Source organism: Mytilus trossulus, chromosome 3, assembly GCF_036588685.1.
Source record: "Mytilus trossulus isolate FHL-02 chromosome 3, PNRI_Mtr1.1.1.hap1, whole genome shotgun sequence".
Classification (NCBI taxonomy): domain Eukaryota; kingdom Metazoa; phylum Mollusca; class Bivalvia; order Mytilida; family Mytilidae; genus Mytilus; species Mytilus trossulus.
Genome location: NC_086375.1, coordinates 83,493,538 through 83,513,359, shown reverse-complemented (window position 1 = coordinate 83,513,359; position 19,822 = coordinate 83,493,538). Strand labels below are relative to the sequence as shown.

General features: G+C 31.3%; 1 protein-coding gene and 1 non-coding gene across 3 annotated transcripts in view; both read right to left on the bottom strand.

Annotated features, from left to right (window-relative positions):
• The window catches only part of LOC134712659 (poly [ADP-ribose] polymerase 1-like), a 29,240-nt gene extending 9,418 nt beyond the window's left edge, over positions 1 to 19,822 (bottom strand). For both annotated transcript variants that reach the window (XM_063574407.1, XM_063574408.1), the window contains exons 1-20: positions 19,449 to 19,822; positions 15,564 to 15,584; positions 14,825 to 14,948; positions 14,229 to 14,350; positions 13,641 to 13,780; positions 13,076 to 13,150; positions 12,163 to 12,253; positions 11,135 to 11,251; positions 10,558 to 10,640; positions 9,482 to 9,601; positions 9,023 to 9,127; positions 8,503 to 8,648; positions 7,499 to 7,644; positions 6,188 to 6,257; positions 5,133 to 5,210; positions 4,385 to 4,517; positions 3,021 to 3,219; positions 2,520 to 2,645; positions 1,872 to 1,955; positions 334 to 456 (exon numbers count right to left, since the gene is read on the bottom strand). In XM_063574407.1, the coding sequence (XP_063430477.1) occupies positions 334 to 456; positions 1,872 to 1,955; positions 2,520 to 2,645; positions 3,021 to 3,219; positions 4,385 to 4,517; positions 5,133 to 5,210; positions 6,188 to 6,257; positions 7,499 to 7,644; positions 8,503 to 8,648; positions 9,023 to 9,127; positions 9,482 to 9,601; positions 10,558 to 10,640; positions 11,135 to 11,251; positions 12,163 to 12,253; positions 13,076 to 13,150; positions 13,641 to 13,780; positions 14,229 to 14,350; positions 14,825 to 14,948; positions 15,564 to 15,584; positions 19,449 to 19,553 (2,208 nt within the window). In that variant the 5' untranslated portion in view covers positions 19,554 to 19,822. The remainder of the gene's footprint in view (positions 1 to 333; positions 457 to 1,871; positions 1,956 to 2,519; positions 2,646 to 3,020; positions 3,220 to 4,384; positions 4,518 to 5,132; positions 5,211 to 6,187; positions 6,258 to 7,498; positions 7,645 to 8,502; positions 8,649 to 9,022; positions 9,128 to 9,481; positions 9,602 to 10,557; positions 10,641 to 11,134; positions 11,252 to 12,162; positions 12,254 to 13,075; positions 13,151 to 13,640; positions 13,781 to 14,228; positions 14,351 to 14,824; positions 14,949 to 15,563; positions 15,585 to 19,448) is intronic.
• LOC134712910 (small Cajal body-specific RNA 8) lies at positions 5,732 to 5,863 on the bottom strand. Its single transcript, XR_010106340.1, has one exon. It is a non-coding gene; the product is annotated as a small Cajal body-specific RNA 8 (non-coding RNA).

The window sequence follows — 19,822 nt, the reverse complement described above, 5'->3', positions numbered from 1 at the left end:
AATTACGTATTCTGTACGAAATTCTCCGACATTGGTGTCCATTTAAAAAACTTCCTGTTTGCCGATTTCGGAGATGTAACTTTTCTGAAAATGTCAATGAGTATTATACGAACAAGAAACTTTTTTTCTCAAGTTTCTCGGACCAGAAAGGGGGTGCGCACAATACATCAATGCGCTCTTTACATACGAAAAGAAGGTAAACTTTTTATTCAATTTACTGCTTTGCTGCAAGGTTTATTTAATACATACAAACACCCATAACATAATAACTAGTACTGATGTTAAAATAGGAAATTCAAGATCACTTGAACGCATAATATTATTTATCTGTACCTTAATGACTTGATCTGTATCTAATAATGGTGGCTTCTTCATGCCAAAGTCATGTGGCACTAAAGTATAAAATCTATTGGTGGCATCTAAATATTGTGTTTGTGTTCCTCCTTTCTCCAATAACTGTAATCAGAATTTTACATTTAAAACAAGAATAAAACCATCATCTAATATCTTGTAATTTTAGTGTGGAATAAAACATCACCAAAGTTTGACTCGCTGATCTTACAATTTTTTATATTTTTTCATGACAGTGATGACATATTGCAGAAAAGTTTCTCTGCTTTAAGGTCAAGGAACAGTAAATGGGCTATGTTGCAGATTTTGTTAAAAATTTGCATACAACCTTGGCTCGTTGAACTACAACTGAAAATCGAAAAAATAATACATTTATCTCTTTTATTATCTGAAAAATTGCAGATTGATTTCTTTTGATATGGGTGAATATTTGTATAGAAAGTACATAAAATCGGCGAAAAACCTTCTAAAATTTGTCTTAAAATCGCCAAATCTCTAATTCCACTCCATAGATTTTTCTTAAAAAACTATATATTGTTGACACATAAATTTCTGTTTTAATGATATAAAATAATCATAGGGTCACCGACTTCGTTTTTTGTCTAATTATCAATTTGTAACCTTGTTGGTAGGGAAAAACGTCAAAAATCAACTTTTTACGACCTGCAACCTGATAACGTTACGATTATTTCGATGTTTTGTTGCATTTTTTCACAAAAAACGCAATTTTAAATGAAGAATACCGTAAAAACAAAGTTGGTGACCCTATCTTTATTTTGCATCATTATAACGAAAATTTATGTATCAACAACATATAGTTTTTTAAGAAAAATTTATGGAGTAGAATTAGAGATTTGGCAATTTTAAGACAAATTTAGAAGGGTTTTATACGATTTTATGTGCTTTCTATACAAATGTTCACCCATTTTGTAAGAATTCAATCAGTAATATTTCAAATGATAATTGAGATAAATACATTATTTTTTCGATTTTCAGTTGAAGTTCATCGAGCCAGGGTTGTATGCCAAATTTTACTGAAATCTGTGACATAGCCCATTTACTGTAACTTGACCTTAAGGTAAATGGTTGGTTTTGTTGTTCAGTCTTATGCAAAATAGTCAAAAACATTTATATCTTTCTTAGCAGAGATACACAACTTAACAAGTTTCTTTTAATATCTCTATAATATTATCAAGTGTAAAACTCATTTTAACTCTAAAAGAGTTAAAATAATTAATCAAATTTGTTAAAAGCAGTTGTTTGTGAGGAGCTAACATTGAGCTACTCAACAGCACTGAAGTTGAGTCTCACAGCCTAATAAGTTTCTGAGATATCTGATCAGTAGTTAATTTGAGAGATTTTCTATATAAAATTGAACAGAATATTATAGAGGCTGAATGCTTTTGACAATTTTTTCTATATTATTATCTATCCAATTTTAAACATTATAATCTTACACAGAGAGAATATTAAAACATTTGGTCAGTGTGACCATAAACCATAATTTTACTAATGTTTACCTTTGTTAACTCTGTTAATATTTTATAGGCTGATTCTATCTGGCGTTTTGACAATTTTCCCAATGGCATCTTTTTTAAATCAATCTAAAACATTAATGATAATAAAATGAACTAAATCCTTATAACATTGAAACTGTTATATTATAGACTACCCTAACCAGGGCTAGATGATAACTAGTGTTTTAGATAATGGGATATGTAAGCCTGTTCAAAAGAAAATGTTACCAAAGGCAGTTTTTTTGTGTCTAAAAATTTACTCTGTTAGTCCATTGGTTTCTGGTGGATAATTTTCATCGGCAATTATACCAAATATCCTTATTTTTATATGATCAGTGATGATGTCCCAATTTTATCAGAAATCCACAGCACCTGTAATAGGAAACTACCACTTCTTTGAGTTATAAGATACAAATCATGGGAAGGAAAGCATACACATGATATTGAGGTAACACCATAGTCCATGTTTGAATTGTACATGTTTTGGTGCATTTTTAATATTTCATAATTTGATTGAAATTTAATTGCAATTAAAATAAATCTAAGTACTATGAATAATTTACCAATTGTTTGAATTCACGTTTGCTAAAATCTACAGAAAATATTTGTTGTCCTTTATTAAGTCAAGAGTTGTTCTTATTCTATAAATACCTCAAATTCTAACATGGCTTTTTTCATACTTTCTACGTCAAATATAAGTCTAACTAAGTCTTGTACAGGTTTGGCTAGTTTAGATGTTGAGGAGCTGGTGTCAAATTTCTTCACTTCATCTTCATCCTAAAATATTAAATAATAGTTGTTAAATTAATAACTCTCTTTTTCTGAACAGATTTGGTGTTCTTATGAATCTTTTCAGATGAACTTAATTGTCTCATTTTAATCTAAAGTCTTCATTTGTAAATGATAATCATACTCATCTCAAGATTAAAGTATCTTTGGTTACGTAATGCAGCGAATTTTTTTAGTAAGTCCATCACTTGTTTAATATTTCAATTTAAAGAGGTATACTGATTTCCTTTTTTTTTATTAACATTTTTACTGATTTTTAATGGAAGGAAAAAAGGATCTGCAGGAATGAGTGCTGAATTTTTTTAGTTGAAATTTAACTAAACTATTCCACAGATTTAATGCTAACTATAGACAACTACATACATCACCATAATCTATCTCTAATGGATAAAATTTGTTCTGTATTTTCTTGAAATCTTTCCTCTCTTCCCAATCATTGCCTGTCTTCTCCCCAAACAAAGCTTTAAACTGTGATATAACACTATTCTGGGAACCACACCTCTCTAGCTTGTTACCTCCTATTGTTGTTCCCACACGCCCCCACGCACGGAATAACCACCATCTACAATATATCATTTAATGTTATGAAATTCAATAAATCTTAATACACCTCTCTTCTTAAGTCTTATTGTTCAAAGTATTAAAAAGTTGTTGTAATTTAGATTATTGAAAGTCTATGGTAGTCTTTTTTTTTTACATTGAATGCAAGCAAATTTCTGATTAACATAGGGCATAACATTCATATCATAAACAGCTGCACCAAGAGAGCATGCTACACCCTTATTGAACATATTGAAAAATGTTCCAAAAACAAAATTAGATATTTCAAAGGCTTTTAATATTCAAACAATTAAGTGAAGTTTTTACTACATCAATCAAACTAACTGAAGTAATCGTACAATAATAAATATATGAAAAAGTGACTAAAATCTGTTCTGCAACTCAGGAATGACAAACTTGAAAATTGAAATAAATGGCAGGGGAGCTTCACCTGCATTTCATCAATCCCCACAATAAAATAAAGTTTCAAGGAAATTAATTCGGGAATACTAGAGTTACTGAGGGATTAGTGAAAAATTGCCTTAAATGTAAGGTTTAAAGTTCAGTAACTCAGAAATGATAAAAAAAAATTCAAACCATCAATTTCATGAATTTGACCTACCGAATTAGACTATTTACTGGATTTGTAATCACATAAGCAACACGACGGGTGCCACATGTGGAGCAGGATCTGCTTACCCTTCCGGAGCACCTGATATCACCACTAGTTTTTGGCGGGGTTCGTGTTGTTTATTCTTTAGTTTTCTATGTTGTGTCATGTGTACTATTGTTTTTCTGTTTGTCTTTTTTCATTTTTAGCCATGGCGTTGTCAGTTTGTTTTAGATTTATGAGTTTGACTGTCCCTTTGGTATCTTTCGTCCCTCTTGTAATGATGTGTTCAATTAATATGAGAATTGGTCAATATGAATTTGAATCTATTTTATGACGTGTTGACAGACAGATGGAAGGACATTGGTATGCTATAATATGTCCTGTATTGGACAGGTGTATAAAATGAACAGCTAAATTTTTCAAGGAACTAAGGTCATATTTTTTTTATCAACTTCAATGTATCTGAAATCAATATGCATTTCAATATGTTCTCAAAAAAAAAATGTATGATTAAGTTGGTAACAAGTATAGGATCAGTTATGCTTGAGTACCATTTGTTAAATTGTCTACTTACGCTCCACCTTTGTCACTCTCCAATGCCTGAATCTTATAGTAAGAGTTAGTCCCCCTTACAACATCCACTAATCCTAATACTGAGTTAAATATGTCTCCTTTACTTTCAACAATATGTGCACTGTCTTCCAAACCTAGTAAAACATTAACAACAGCTGAATAAACAGGAATATTATTCTCAGTGAAATTCTAATTCATATTAATTATGGAAATATATTGGCATACATAGTTTTAATGGCATTTTCTTGGGTGTGCATCAAAACATATTTCAATTCTCTATATTAGATGCAGCATTATTACAACTTTATAACAATTTTCTTAGAACTAGTGTACCTTATCATTCTTTTGGAGAGCTGTCTCATTGGTAATCAATCATACCACATCTTCCTTTTTATATCTTATGGGAAGTACTTAATTCTACATATTTTAACTTTTGACATTGAGATACATTTTACAAAGTTACAAGTACAAAAAAAAAATCATGAAATCAGAAATACCAAATTCCTACAGTTACTTTAAATTCAGAAATTATTGTGAGGTTTTTATTATTGTGAAAAATACGACAGAGCTGGAGAAGTAATATTTAAACTCGCAAATATTTTATATGAAGTAAACAGAATTTTTCTCAAAATCATAAAAATTAAAATCGCATTTAAGTCAAAAATGAGAAAATCGCAATAATAAATGCACACAATAATTTCTGAATTTACAGTAACCTACAGGTGGATGAAATCTCTCACTAAATATACCTGAATCAGGATCTACAGCAGCTCCTCCTTTTACTTTCATCTTTATTGTTGTTTGCATATTCTTAGTAAAATGTTTCTCTGAAATACAGTATTATATCACAGTAAAACTATTACAACTTGACATTACTACATTCCACACATCAATTAATCATGTGATCCTGGAGGAGATTTGAAGTAATTATTTCCATTACTGCCTTGTAACAATATCCTTCAGCAGTCCAAGAAAAATGCTGTGATAGTTACACATTCTTACATACTTATTGCATGTTGAATATCCAATGTATTATAATGTTAGTTATTTTTTACATTTTGCATGTTATTAGTTTAGGTATTAGATTGTTTGGTGTTTTTTACATCATTTTTTGTAGTGTTCATAGTTTAGTTATTAGATTGATGGTTTTTTAGGTATTTTTTTCAGAGTTATTGGTTTAGGTATTTCTTTGTCAGGGTTTTTGGTGAGTTTTTTTCAGTGTAATTGGTTTAGGTATTTGATGTAAGTTCTATTTTTGACGTCTTTTTTTTTCAGTGTTATAGGTTTGTGTATTTGATTGTAAGTTGGGTTTTTTTGTGTTGTTTCTGTGTTACTAGTTTCTGTATTTGATTGTACACTCCGTATCTGTCCACAGCTTTATCTAGATAAACTGTAGTCATCAGAGAGAGATTTTCTGTAGGAAGCTGTAAGTGACACCTGACCTGTACTAGATGGTCAGATGTGTATCCATAAACTTCCATTTAAATCATACTAATGGCCAAGTATGTCTAATGTTTTGTCCTACAGGTTCTATTTGTGAACAATAAAAAGGGCAACATATTGCAATATTTTTATAATTTTTAAAGAAATTTGATGTTTTCACAATTTCAATTTCAGCCTTGTAACAAAAGCAAAATGTAAATGTAAGTATTTTCAATTTTGAACAATTTCTAACTAAAGGAAATATTGCCAACATTGTAAATCCATCTCTACAGTGCCTTACTTGGCTTGAATGCAAATGTTAGAGGTTAAAATCAGGATAGATAAATAGGACAAGCTATTTTTGTTTCTAAATAAAAGTTACCATCTTGTTTCTGTCTGTAGGCACTCTTTCCCATACTTTTACTAGAAGCTGGAACAATTCTGGCAGATGGCTGAAAAAGTATATTTATCTATGATATGTAAATATGAATTTATTATTGAAACAAAAGTGTGTGCACCTAATTCTTTTTTACTATACAACTTTATAGAAATACGTAATAAATATATTGCAACCCTAACAAAACTTACAAAATTTTATATGTTGATATGCCTTAAATGTCAACAAAAGAATAATTCCTTAAAAATAAGCATTGATGTGAAAATCACAATGGGAGAACAATAAACTTGTTTCTGGGGTCTCCTTCCGTCCTCCCATTGAAGAGAAAACAATCCTGGACTTACAAAAATGAATGAATTTTGTATACACCATTTATAACCATGCTGTTTGAAAAAAAATATTATTCTGGACCCAAAGACAAGCTCCTCTTTTCTATACACTGTCTAGGTAGGTACCCCACTATATGCCCCTCCTATCTGAACACTGTCTAGGTAGGTACCCCACTATATGCCCCTCCTATCTGAACACTGTCTACGTATTTACCCCACTATATGCCCTTCCCAAGGGACAGATTAAACTTACATCAGCTCCCCAGGACACAATGTTATGTTTCTGGATCATAGGACATGCCCCTCCTTTCTGAACACTGTCTGTGTATGTACCCCACTATTTGCCCCTCCCCAGGGACAGATTAAACCTAAACCAGCTCCCCAGGACACCATGTTATGTTTTTGGATCATAAGACATGCCCCTCCTTTCTGAACACTGACTATGTATGTACCCCACTATATGCCCCTCCCCAGGGACAGATTAAACTTACATCAGCTCCCCAGGACACCATGTTATGTTTCTGGATCATAAGACACACCCCTCCAATCTGAGCACTGTGTATGTATGTACCCCACTATATGCCCCTCCCCAGGGACAGATTAAACTTACATCAGCTCCCCAGGACACCATGTTATGTTTCTGGATCATAAGACACACCCCTCCAATCTGAGCACTGTGTATGTATGTACCCCACTATATGCCCCTCCCCAGGGACAGATTAAACTTACATCAGCTCCCCAGGACACCATGTTATGTTTCTGTATCATAAGACACACCCCTTCAATCTGAGCACTGTGTATGTTTGTACCCCACTATATGCCCCTCCCCAGGGACAGATTAAACTTACATCAGCTCCCCAGGACACCATGTTATGTTTCTGTATCATAAGACACACCCCTCCAATCTGAGCACTGTGTATGTATGTACCCCACTATATGCCCCTCCCCAGGGACAGATTAAACTTACATCAGCTCCCCAGGACACCATGTTATGTTTCTGTATCATAAGACACGCCCCTCCTTTCTGTACACTATCTAAGAAGTCTTGATCTACAACATGTATATTGGCCTTCTCTGCATCCTTTATATTGGTGCTTTTCTTTGTTACTTCAGCTATTGGTAAAATGACGATGTTTGTGTTATAATACATGGGAACAAATAGTAATACATGTACTTGCTAGAAGTTTATGTGACTAGAAAATTGCCATGGTATATATATTGGGTTGATGTTATTTAACTATTCTGATTTAACTGTAAATATTGGTTTTTGTCCCATTGATGATCTCTTATTATTCATTTTATACAAAATGTAATCGAAAGAATTCTAATTCAGATTAGACTATGGAAATCAGCTGTGTATTCTAACTATTGGAACATCATTAACACACACTGTTTTATCTCAAGATTCATGAAACAGGGAAAAGATATATATATAAGTAGCAAAAACATATATAGAGAGTTTGTGAAAAATTACAATAGAATATGACTTTGAAAACGTCATCATTTAATAAATACTAGTAAACTTATTAATCATATTAATAGTTTGACATAACAGAAACAAAACCCATGCAGCAGTATGAAACACCCAAACTGAATCAATAACCCCATAAGATTTTGTACTTTATATCATTATGCATATTAAAACTAGTTCCCTGCTGACATAAACTCTTGCTTCTATTTCCAGATACCATTATGGATTAGGCAAATTATTCCAGTTTTTGAAAATAATTAGGGATGGCCTCTATAAATTCAATAATGAACATAACTGAACATAAACAAACATTTTTTTTTGTCTGAAGTGTAGCTTTAAGTTTTTATAATCTGCATGCCTTGCAATTACAATATAAAAGTAAAACCCACAGACAATAGACAATACACAACTTAACTCTAGAAGCCCAAAATACATAAAATATATTTAAACTCTATCTTTTTTAAATCAGACCTAAATTTGGTTCTTGTATAATGGAATACCTTTACAACTGATGACAGCAGCAGTATCAGATGTCACCTTGGTTACAATATGGCCGCCCAGTTTCTGTATCTCTTTTGTTATCTCCCCTTTAGACTTTTCTGTTTTTCCAATTACAAACTTCATTCCTTCCAATGGTTTTGTTTTCCTTAAAAGTATAAACAGTTATGAATCAAAATGGTTATCTATACTTATTACCTTTTTTCAGTACACTCCTGCAAATCAAATACTTTATAAGTTTTCATGAATATTCCTATCCCATTGCCAATATATTTCTTTTTTCTACATTCATGTACATGATAATGATTAACAGATAACCTATTGATTGCATAAATATAACAGAAATTAACTCACTCAAAACAACAACAGTTATCATGCATGGTACAGGCAACTTACCCTGAGTCTGTAGAATCTAGAGAAGAACTGACTGGGCCATCATCATCATCACCAGCAACTTACCCTGAGTCTGTAGAATCTAGAGAGGAACTGACTGGGCCTTCATCATCATCACCGTCAACTTACCCTGAGTCTGTAGAATCTAGAGAGGAACTGACTGGGCCTTCATCATCATCACCAGCTACTTGTTTAGGAAATACTCTGTCTCTCTTTGCATATTTGTATTTCTTTCTGAAAGATAAACCACAGCATATACTTCAGTTGATGTCTAAATGGGACTACCTACATGCTTTGTAATGGTCAATATGTTAAGGCAGGCATTTAACTATATGGATCTTGCATGTTATATAACTGACTATGGCTGTGATGTAGGGGCCATGGTTTTATTAAAATGGATAAGGAAGCCTCTCAACTTTGTAGATCTTATTATAGCAGACTTTTTTTTCTTCTTATATTTTCTATACCCACAACCATAAGACTAAAGAAAAACAATAGTATGATGAGATAGTTTACAATACTACCATAAGAAATACAGAAGAGGCAAAATGTAGACTACATAATGAGTAAGAACAATCAATTACTTACAAAACCTCTACATCATGGTATTCTTTGGGTATTTTAAAAGCCTTCCTGGATGGATGTTGTGTTTTGTATTGACATTTGGTCCATTCTGTTACACTTCCAGTACACTTGTACCCAGCACTCCTACAACATAGCATGTTAATAAATTATACAACTATTCATTAAGTCAAGCATGATTTCTAATTGCCCAGCTACATTGTCCAGTTTCAAAACTAAAATTCCCAAAATAATAAAAGAACAGAGTTCCAATGTCCTCCACATTGCACATTTTTTATATTTCAAAATGTCATAATTCTTTATAAATTAGTGGATCCTCCACCATTTCAGAACTTGTCCTGAGATATTGCTGATATCAACCTATAGTATAGGTTTTATAAAAATCTAACCGGGGAACAAAAAGAAAAAAATCTTAAACATATTGCCCCTGCTTTTAAAGATGAGTGTGAAATAATTATTTACAGTTATGCTCATTTAAAACACAATATTTGATTCTACTGATGACTAACGTGTTACAACAAAATATTTTTTTATTCATTGTTTACAGAATAAATCAAGACTGTTTGTTTCCTCTATTGAATTATTTCCATTTTATTTTTTATTCCATGGCCTTTGTGCAGTTTAGTTTAGTTTAGTTTAGTTTAAACATATTTATTTAGAGTGGATTGGGAAACAAGTTTTGCAACTTAATTAATCCCTTTCCACTTTGCGGGTGCGAGTGCTGTCTTGTAGTGGCATTAGCCTACTCTTTTTCGAAATCTACAAGGGTGTCTTTAACGTGCAAGAGATATGGCTCTCTCTTAACACGGGTCAGCCATTTATCGTCCCCTTCCGACGGACTATCATCGTTTCCTTAAGACCATACTCGCAAATGGTGTCAAGAGAGAGCCGAAAATTGAGTTCCTGAAATTTTCATCCCAAACAGGAAACGAACCAGGAACCTTTGTGTTAGTAGTCCGATGCACTAACCACTACACCACGGCTATCTTTGTGCAGTTTTGTTATGATTTAGGTTTTTTGATAATTGTTGAAGGTCATATGGTTCACTGTAAAAAATGTTACAACTAACAAGAAAAACTCACGAATACACAAGCTGTCCTTTCTTACATTCTGGACATTTATTGAGGGATCCAAAAGCCATACAGTCTGCTACAGTATCCAACAGCTACAAATTAACAAATACATAAGGGAATAAAATAACATCAGGTACTGAAGACCAAATAAAGGTGCAATATTTCTCATGTTAACTTACATTGGCATATGCAGTATTTAATTTATCATTTCAAAACCAATATTCTAGACAAATATGTGGCCTTTTTTTTATTACATTGACATTGCCCTTCCACATAAAGACCTAAAAACTACAGATCCATGTTAAAAATTGATAAAGACATTTAGCTTAGAGATATTCCTTCCTTGTATGTAACTTTACTTAAATATCAGAGTTTATATTTCATTGATAAATGTCTGGAAAGTAAAAACTTTAAAGTATAAACCCCTTCTGGCGTGGGGTATAATCCAATTACCTACTTGCTACCTGTATATTTTCTGTAAAAATTCATATATTGAGTCTGACAATTATCCTCTTTGTTCCAACAAAATAAAATTGCTTATCTTATTTTAAAACACATGTTCATCCAATAAACACAAATATATTACCTTGCTTTCCCCGGATGGAATCTCTTGTCCATTCAGTTCCAATAAAATTTTCATTGCATTGTTTGAAACATGTTTTTGTAAATCATCTCTAAATTTCCAAATAAACTGGCTTTGCTCCTGAAATATTATACATATAGATAATTTTATCTACAAATGACTAAATTTGTTAACATTTTAAAACTGGAATGGGGTGCTCATTTTCGCCATATCTTTCCAAGTTTTTTACAGTTTATGTTCAGGTCTATATGTTTTTGAAGTATACTGATATTTCTATATGAAGATTACTTCTAATTCAAAATATTCTTAAGCCTGAAAACATGTTTGTTTGAAAATAATCATCTGAAAAGTTAGATTAAAGGGTGTTTGAAATTGCCTGATGTTTTGTCAATGGGGGACACATATACACCGTTTTTATACATCCATTTAAACCCAAATAACTGCAGCTTTAAACAATATTTTTCAAATCAATTTCATTATAGATGGCAATAGCAGACATTTTTAAAGGTGTACAAAACTGAAATTTAGGGCAATCAGTCAAAGATTTACTAAGAAATACTTCTTTGAAATCATGTTATTCATTCAGAAAATTGGCTGAAAATTGTTATCCGTTATTTGGTTCTTTTCGGTAAGTGCCACAATTTTGTCGTAGTTTAAAATAATCTCGTATTTGTTTTAAAAATCTTAGTTACCGGCATATTTCTTCCATTTCCGCCATCTTTTGAAGTATTTACAACTCAAAATTATAAAACGGCGAAATTGTGTCCGCCGCGAATATGCGCACCCCACTCTTAACCTGATCCAATATATCTGTCTACAAAACTCCTATTTTATTTTTATTGAGATGATGTATATAGATGTTTTCTAGCTTTTATATTATTCTGTTTGAACCTCAATATAAACAGAATTAAGAAAAGAATTTTTTCCAAAAAAATGTTTTTAGAAATTAATATCTACATATATATATATATATATATATAGTTTAAACATGAGATATTTCTGTAAACTGTAAAATAATATCCAAGTAAAACCTTGAGTTGTTTTTCTTCCTCTGTATCTTCTTTTGTTTTCTTTGATTTCTTCTGAGAAGGTCCAGCAGCATCCCCACCTTTTCTCTTCTTACTAAAACAGAAAATTTTCAAAATATTAGCTCAACAAACACTGCCAACAAATGGTGGAACTTTTTTTTTTTAAGTGTATTTTTTAGTTTGTCAGATTTGTCATGAAAGTACAATGTAAAACATATAATTTAAACAAAGCTAGAATTACAATATATGTTAGAAACATTTGAGAACATATAATCAGGGAATTTCTGTTTGAAAGTGTCCAGAAACACTCTGTTAGATATTTTATATTAGTTCATAAGAACTCACTAGAATTATTTACTTTTTCTTTAACTATGCCGAAATATTAGTTTGAAGTTAAATTATTCAAAACCAAATGACAGATATCAGAACTATCTTAAGTAGACTAGATTAGACCTTTGGTTTTCGCATTTGAATGGTTTTACACTAGTAATTTTGGGGCCCTTTATATCTTGTTGTTCGGTGTGAGCCAAGGCTCCGTGTTGAAGGCCGTACATTGACCTGTAATGGTTACTTTTATCAATTGTTATTTGGATGGAGAGTTGTTTCATTGGCACTCACACCACATCTTCCTATATCTATTTGAGAATTTGTCTCCTAATATAGTCTGGATGTCATAAATGTTACTTCAATGTTTACCTTTATTAAGAATCATGGACTGTGAATGCACTGTTAATAATGTAGCACTTATTTCAAATAAATTTGTTCTAGTCAAAACCATAACTATAAATTTGAAAGGCTAAATAAATTGTTTATTACATGAGGACAAAATAAATACATGAAATAACAGTATTTTTACAGTGTATTAAAACTTCCTCAATTCTTTAGAAAAATATATCTCACTTAAATAAGTACTTACCCTTTTTCTCCTTTTCCAAGTTTTTTTATTAATTCTTCTTTGTCTTCTTTTCTTACATTGACCCATCCGACCATTCTGAAAATAGATTTGATAATCAATTGCATACAAAAACATATAGAATTATAAATCTAAATCATCAACATATTGTATCATAATGTGGTTATAATAGCCTGGTGATAAATTACCTCGAAATTCTTTTTTTTATACCTCTAAATTGACAAAACTAAAGTTAACTTAAAATTCTATTGAAGGACATATTTCCTTTAGATTAGATTGGGATCTTCAGAAAATGGTATACAGTAATTGGAATAACTGAGGTACAGAGTAATAAAATTATAAAAAAAAAATGATGAGATATGAGAGGTTCAGTAAAATCCATAAGAGATTCAGCCTTTTGCCTCACAACCTATGGATTTTACTTACTCTCTATGGACTCTGCCCAAAAAAAGGTGGTACCTATGCTTATAATGATTTCATGGTTCAGCCCCAACAAGCAAGCCAGCCAAAGATATTGCCTTTACCTACACATTCTGGAAAGTCATTTTGCGGTTTTATAAGAACTTACTTTTCTACATTCATTTCTTTGCCAAACTCCAGTTCATCTCTGTTTTCTACAAAACAATCTACATGATGCCACTGGTCCATTGGTCCATACATCTTGGCTCTCTGGCTTTCGTAATCCTTCTTGGCAATTCTTAATTCATCCTGCAAATTAAGCAAACTTTACTGTTTGTCTATCGAAGCTAGTCATTCACTTTTAGTGTCAATAATAACTTGATTTTTAGTAAAGTGTACACATATAAAAGTTACAGGGGGTTAAATCACTGTAAATAACGTAGAATATAAGCATTTTATGGGAAAAAGCATGGATGTGAAACTGAAAGTCCTATCACTCATGGTAAATATTTAGCATAAAGGGCCAACCTAAGGTAAAATCAGCAGAAGTTCAATCCTCCTGGTATTATTTCTTATTCTTATTAGACTGAATAATCCAGTTGAATAGGATCCAAAGTCTACAAAAAAAGAGGTTGTTTTCAAATAATTCTTTAGATCAGCAAAAAAGACGGAATCAAACTTTGGGTTGGGCAGGACACAGGAAAAAGATAATTTCCATGAATATTGATGATTTGACAAAACTATCAATAGAACTTGCCTTTCCAATCTTTTCTTCACATGTTCTACATTTACTTTGGTTAGATTTTGCATACCCTACTGTATAATCTTTGTAATCACTGGTCATCTCTTCTCCTTCTCCCCCTCCTCCACCTCCTGCACCTGATCAAATAATAAATAATACATTGATTGATAGAGAGTTGTACCTGATCAAATAATATATATAATATGTCATACGTACAATGACAGAGAATAAAGAAGAACTAGGGTTGATATTTTGAACATTCTTTGGCAAGCTTTATCCACCTAAAACATGGAACTGAGATAAGAAAACAAGTTGTTTAACTACTGAATTGATTATTGAGTAGCTGGCGACTGTTGGACATTGCAGGTCTAGTTGTACATTGACCTAAGTTTCAAGTTGATTGGATTCTAACTTTATCGAAAACTACAAGTACCCTGACCATTTTGCTGACTAAAAACTAAAACCAAAAAATTGAAGACGGATAGAGGGACAACAAAAAGGATGGGCAGATGCACACTGAAAAACATAATGCCACAAAAATTATTTAGAACACTTTTGAATTGTCTTCATGATCTTTCTCATATTTGTATTCTAAACTAAGAAAAACAAACCTCCAATCTTTTCTTTGATTTTTTCCTGATCTTCCCAACGCAGTGCATCAAACCCGCCAATTTGTGTATGGCTGGAACACTTAGCTCTCTTCCAAAAACAGGCATAATGAAACCAGTTAGGAATCTACAAGTAAAACAAAAATTATTTTATACATCTAATATGAAAAGCAATTCTTACTTTCATACACATACAATGAATGAACCTTGGACAAGTTTTTAAATCAAGATAGTAATTTTGACAAATAGTGTTTGGAATTGGGTGGAAACTTTAACCTACATGTATAATCAGAATACAAATGTATTTAGTTTGCATTAAGTCATTCCGTACGATTAAAAGGAGGTGTTGAAAGGATTTTGTAAAAAAAACATTTAAAAGATATTATATCTTTATCAATTATCAAAAATTCAATTCATGAATAATTGAATTTTCAATAATCAATAATTTTTTTATTATTACTTTAATTAAGTGAAACATCACTAGATTCACCTCAATCAACCTGAGTAGCATCTGAATATCAAGTTGTATACTTTCTAAAATAATAGATCGAACCTTTCATTGATTGATTGTTGCTTAATGTCCTATATATGGAGGTTCAAGTCCTGTATAAAATGTACATACATTTTACCTACATAATAATCCACCATATTGCATTTCAATCTGCAAATACTGTCAAGCTAAACTACATGTACAACACTGTATAACTCACTATAGAGTACATGTACTATAAAATGTACTCACCTTGCCATCAAATACTGGAGACTGAAAAAGATTTTATTCAAAACATAAAAATGCATACATATATATATATAACATATAAATGGGATGATTAGATAGTCTTGGTGATTATTGATCAAGTCAATTTTTTATATACTTCATAACATGATAGTGCATCATACATGTACGTCTACTTGGCTGGCTAAATCATTTTGGCAATACTCAATGTACATTATATTGTATATATTCAGCTTGCACTGTAATAAACTATTTATTCATTCATTCATTCATATACTTTAAGAGGTAATTAATAAAACTTCTAAAAGTAAATTTGTGAGATTTTAAAACTTTTCCACAAAGTTGTTGAATAATCTCCCGTTAGGCCAGGAATTTTTAATTTGTTGGTTTACGGATCTGCCGACCCGATTTTGCCGATTTCCAAAATAAAAATAAAATTGAATTTTCAGGCTTTTTTTTATTCTCACCGACCCTAAGAAATGCATTATCCCTGAAAAATAATTAAAATATCCTTTTTTATGAAATAAAATGCATTAATCACTAACAGAAGTGATGACACTTTCTGTTGTGAAAATTGAAACTTTCAGTTTACGTTTCTAAAAATAGACAAATCAATTATTAATGACCTTGAAATGTTGTTTGCGCAAACAATTTTGCGGAACGAAACCTGTGTTTAAAACCAAATACACAATAAGTTCGTTTCCCTTATTTGTCACCAGTCCGTAAGATGCATGTTCTCATATAAATAGACTTGTCCAAATGTGGACAGGTGGAAGTTCAAAACATCAAGTTAAAATACTGAATTTTAACAAATCATTTGATATTTTCTTGTTTCATAGATAATAAAAAAAGTTTCGTCCGTTTGGATAAAAAACGGGAATGCATGACAAAAGATTATTTAACCTGATATTCTCGTTTTTTCCAATGGACAAGTCTATTACGTTTTTGACACGTGTGTTGAAACTTATTTTCGTACGACGTTTTTACTTTTTTTTTCTTTATCAGTTTTCGTGCTTATTATTTTTCACCAAGTTTTGATTAAAAGCTAAGTCAAATAACTGACGTGAATCTGTTTTTCTTGTTTGTGAATTGACGATTTAATTTCGTCTTTGTCAGTGTACCCCCCCTTTTTTTACGGGAAATTATTAGACAATGTCATGTGATGTTTACAGCTGAGCAATAATAATTATCAAACTAAAATTTAAGAACGATGAAAAAATTGTATGACAAACATAAATTAGAAAGGTGAAATATATTTTTATTTTGCATATCAGTTTTCTGTCTTGAAAGATCTTTTTTTTATTTATTTTTCTGACCGACCGACCCGACTTTTTCATGGAGAAAATCCGTAAACCAACAAATTAAAAAAACCGGCGAGAAGAAAAAAAAGCCTGAAAATTCGATTTTATTTTTATTTTGGAAATCGACAAAATCGGGTCGGCGGATCCGTAAACCAACAAATTAAAAAATCCTGGCCTTATTGAGTAAGTCATTAAAAATTCTAATGGTGGCAGAATGAACACAATGTAAGACCTGACCAGACTGTAATAGAAACACAAAATAACAAGTTATTTCTTCATATTTTTAATGCTTGTAAAATTATTTCAAAGATAATGGCATGGAACAATCAAAGTGATGGATATCACTCATGGAAAGATTAGAACAGTAGTTTGAATTATTTCATATTAAGGTATGGTGGGGAAAATGAACATTTATAAAGCACTATTGCTGTAAATTGCATTTACAGCAGGTCTTTAGAAGGAAACTTGCTTTTCCAGTATGAGTATAAAATGAGCTAAAATTAAATAATAAAGGTCTCTTAATTTGTGTTGCCGGTTCTGAACATGTTTCAAAAAAACAAAAAAATGCAAAAAATTCTTCTGGTAAATGTTACCAACTAATTCTATCCTTGTAAGACATAAATTTAGATCAACAGCTAGAAGCTTTAAATTGCCAACAAAAATAATCTAAAAATGTTGTTATGGGGCATTTTGTAAGTTGAAACAGAGGTTATATGGAATTGAAGATTAAAAGTGTTAGAGTGCCTTTTGATCAATTTTTAAAGTATTTTTCAACATAGGGCACTTTCAATTTTATTTTTCAACGTAACCAATTAAAAAACTTGTTTTATTGAAATGTGGATTCTTTCTTGATTGCAAAAATATATATTTAAATTCAAATGACTAAAATAAACATAATGATTGATGGGAAATAAACTAATAAACAATGGTTTGTTATAATTAAAAGTTTTAAAATTTTAAAACTGTTTCAAGCCAATTCCTGATAAAAAAAAAAGTGAACTAATCGAAATTGTTGATTGATTACAGATGATTATTGGAAATTTATCAAGTAAATTATACTTGAATACCTTAAAAATATTCATATTTATATTCATTTTTAATTTTTTTAAGATCTTGTTAATCCATTAATCATTTATTTTTCAGATATAATTTACAGAATCACTTTATGTAATGTAGATCAAAAGTAATTGGCAATAAATAAATCTATCATCCTTATAAATATCAAACATCTAATACATGTATACATATTTGTGTATTCAATTATGAGGTCAAATACTTGTGTATTAAGAATTAGATGCATATTGGAGTGGTCTATATAATTATGTAAGACTGATCGAGGTTGATAGGTAATGTGGTCAATTTGATTGGCAGTTCAGGAGGTGGGGCATTGTAATTAAAGGACCACCTTGTCTCTGAATGTTTAGTGATAATGACAGTTGTCAATCATACTAGTTGAATCAATACCTACTTACCTAATCAAAATGTTTTTTAAAAAGCCTACACATCAACACACCTTAATGACATACATTCTTGAATGAACTGCTCCAATAATATACCCATTTTGTTTGGGTTTATATGTGTATTATGTGCACATACATGAGAACCATAGGGAACTATATTTTAGTGTGAATACATTTAATAACAGTAGCTAACCTGGCATGTTGTTAGGGAGGGTGGTGCCTAAGTAAAGATTTAGAACAAGTTCTAATCTTTCCAAAAAATTATAAGATAAATAATTATCTTATTCTAATAAAATAATAATTATCTTATTCTAATAAAATAATAATTATCTTATTCTAAATGATAACTTCACATCTTTGTCTGTCAAAGAAAGGAAAACATCTGCAAATTCTTATTCTGTGATTTGTGCAATCAAGAATGATTTTAAAAATGTACATAGGTAAATTATCTGGCTAATCCCATTATGTTGTCATGCGTTAATTTTTAGTACATCCGATGGGCAATAAACCTATTACAGCCACACATAGTTGGGAGAGAATCTTTTGAGGAATTTGGGAGTGAAATCTGCTGTACTCGGTGAAGCTCCGAAAAACAAGGAAATCTGAAAAAACGATATTGAATCGATCCATTTGACTGGTACTGTAAGTGGAGATTTTTTTTTAGCATCTATCTGTCTGTTGTTTGAACTTAAATTTTACAAAATCCTATAGTGTGGGTCTCATTGGGGTCTAAGCGTGACGCAGAATTGCTGATTTTTTGTAACCATGACATGTGAAAGTCAAATTATTGTGGCGTGAAATGGGAATTGAGGTCTTGCGGGACCCGGGAAATGACAAAAAAATGAAAATTGCTTACGTACATGGTGTTAGCGGGATATAAGAATCTGACAAAACAGTAAGCGGGATCCTGGATCGGAACCCCCAATGAGACCCCCTATAGTTTAGTAAATGGAACATTTTTTCCAAACCTTTCTTTTTCTATTGATAAAAGGGTTAGTAGTCAAGAAAATATTTAAATTCACGTTCGCTTGTAGCATCTCTGTAAATAAATTGTACATGTTTGTAGTTTCCATTTAGGGTAAATTTCTGCATTCTTGGTGTAAACAAATATATATATTTATCAGTTATACCTGAACCATTAATGCAAGTCTCAAAGACTCCTGACCGATTGTTGCTTTGCAGCCTTTGCATGACGCTCTTCCGCTTTTAGCATATTCTGCTTTGAAATCGCTCATTCTTACAGCATTTGTTTACAGTTTCACACACGTTTTGCTTTTGCTGAGCGTTGCATTAAAAAAAATAACTAAAAACCGCAAAGCACTTCATAAGTTTGATTAAAATATAAACTGTATACGTCACTCTCTGGTAATCTTTAATATCACAGTAAGATGAAAATGGTCATTTTAAGAAAAAGTTTTTATTCAAAATGGAAAATGATATGCCTTCTATTCATTACCAATCTTATTTATGTTTGTTTCTTGTGGTTTTCAACTATACACATCTT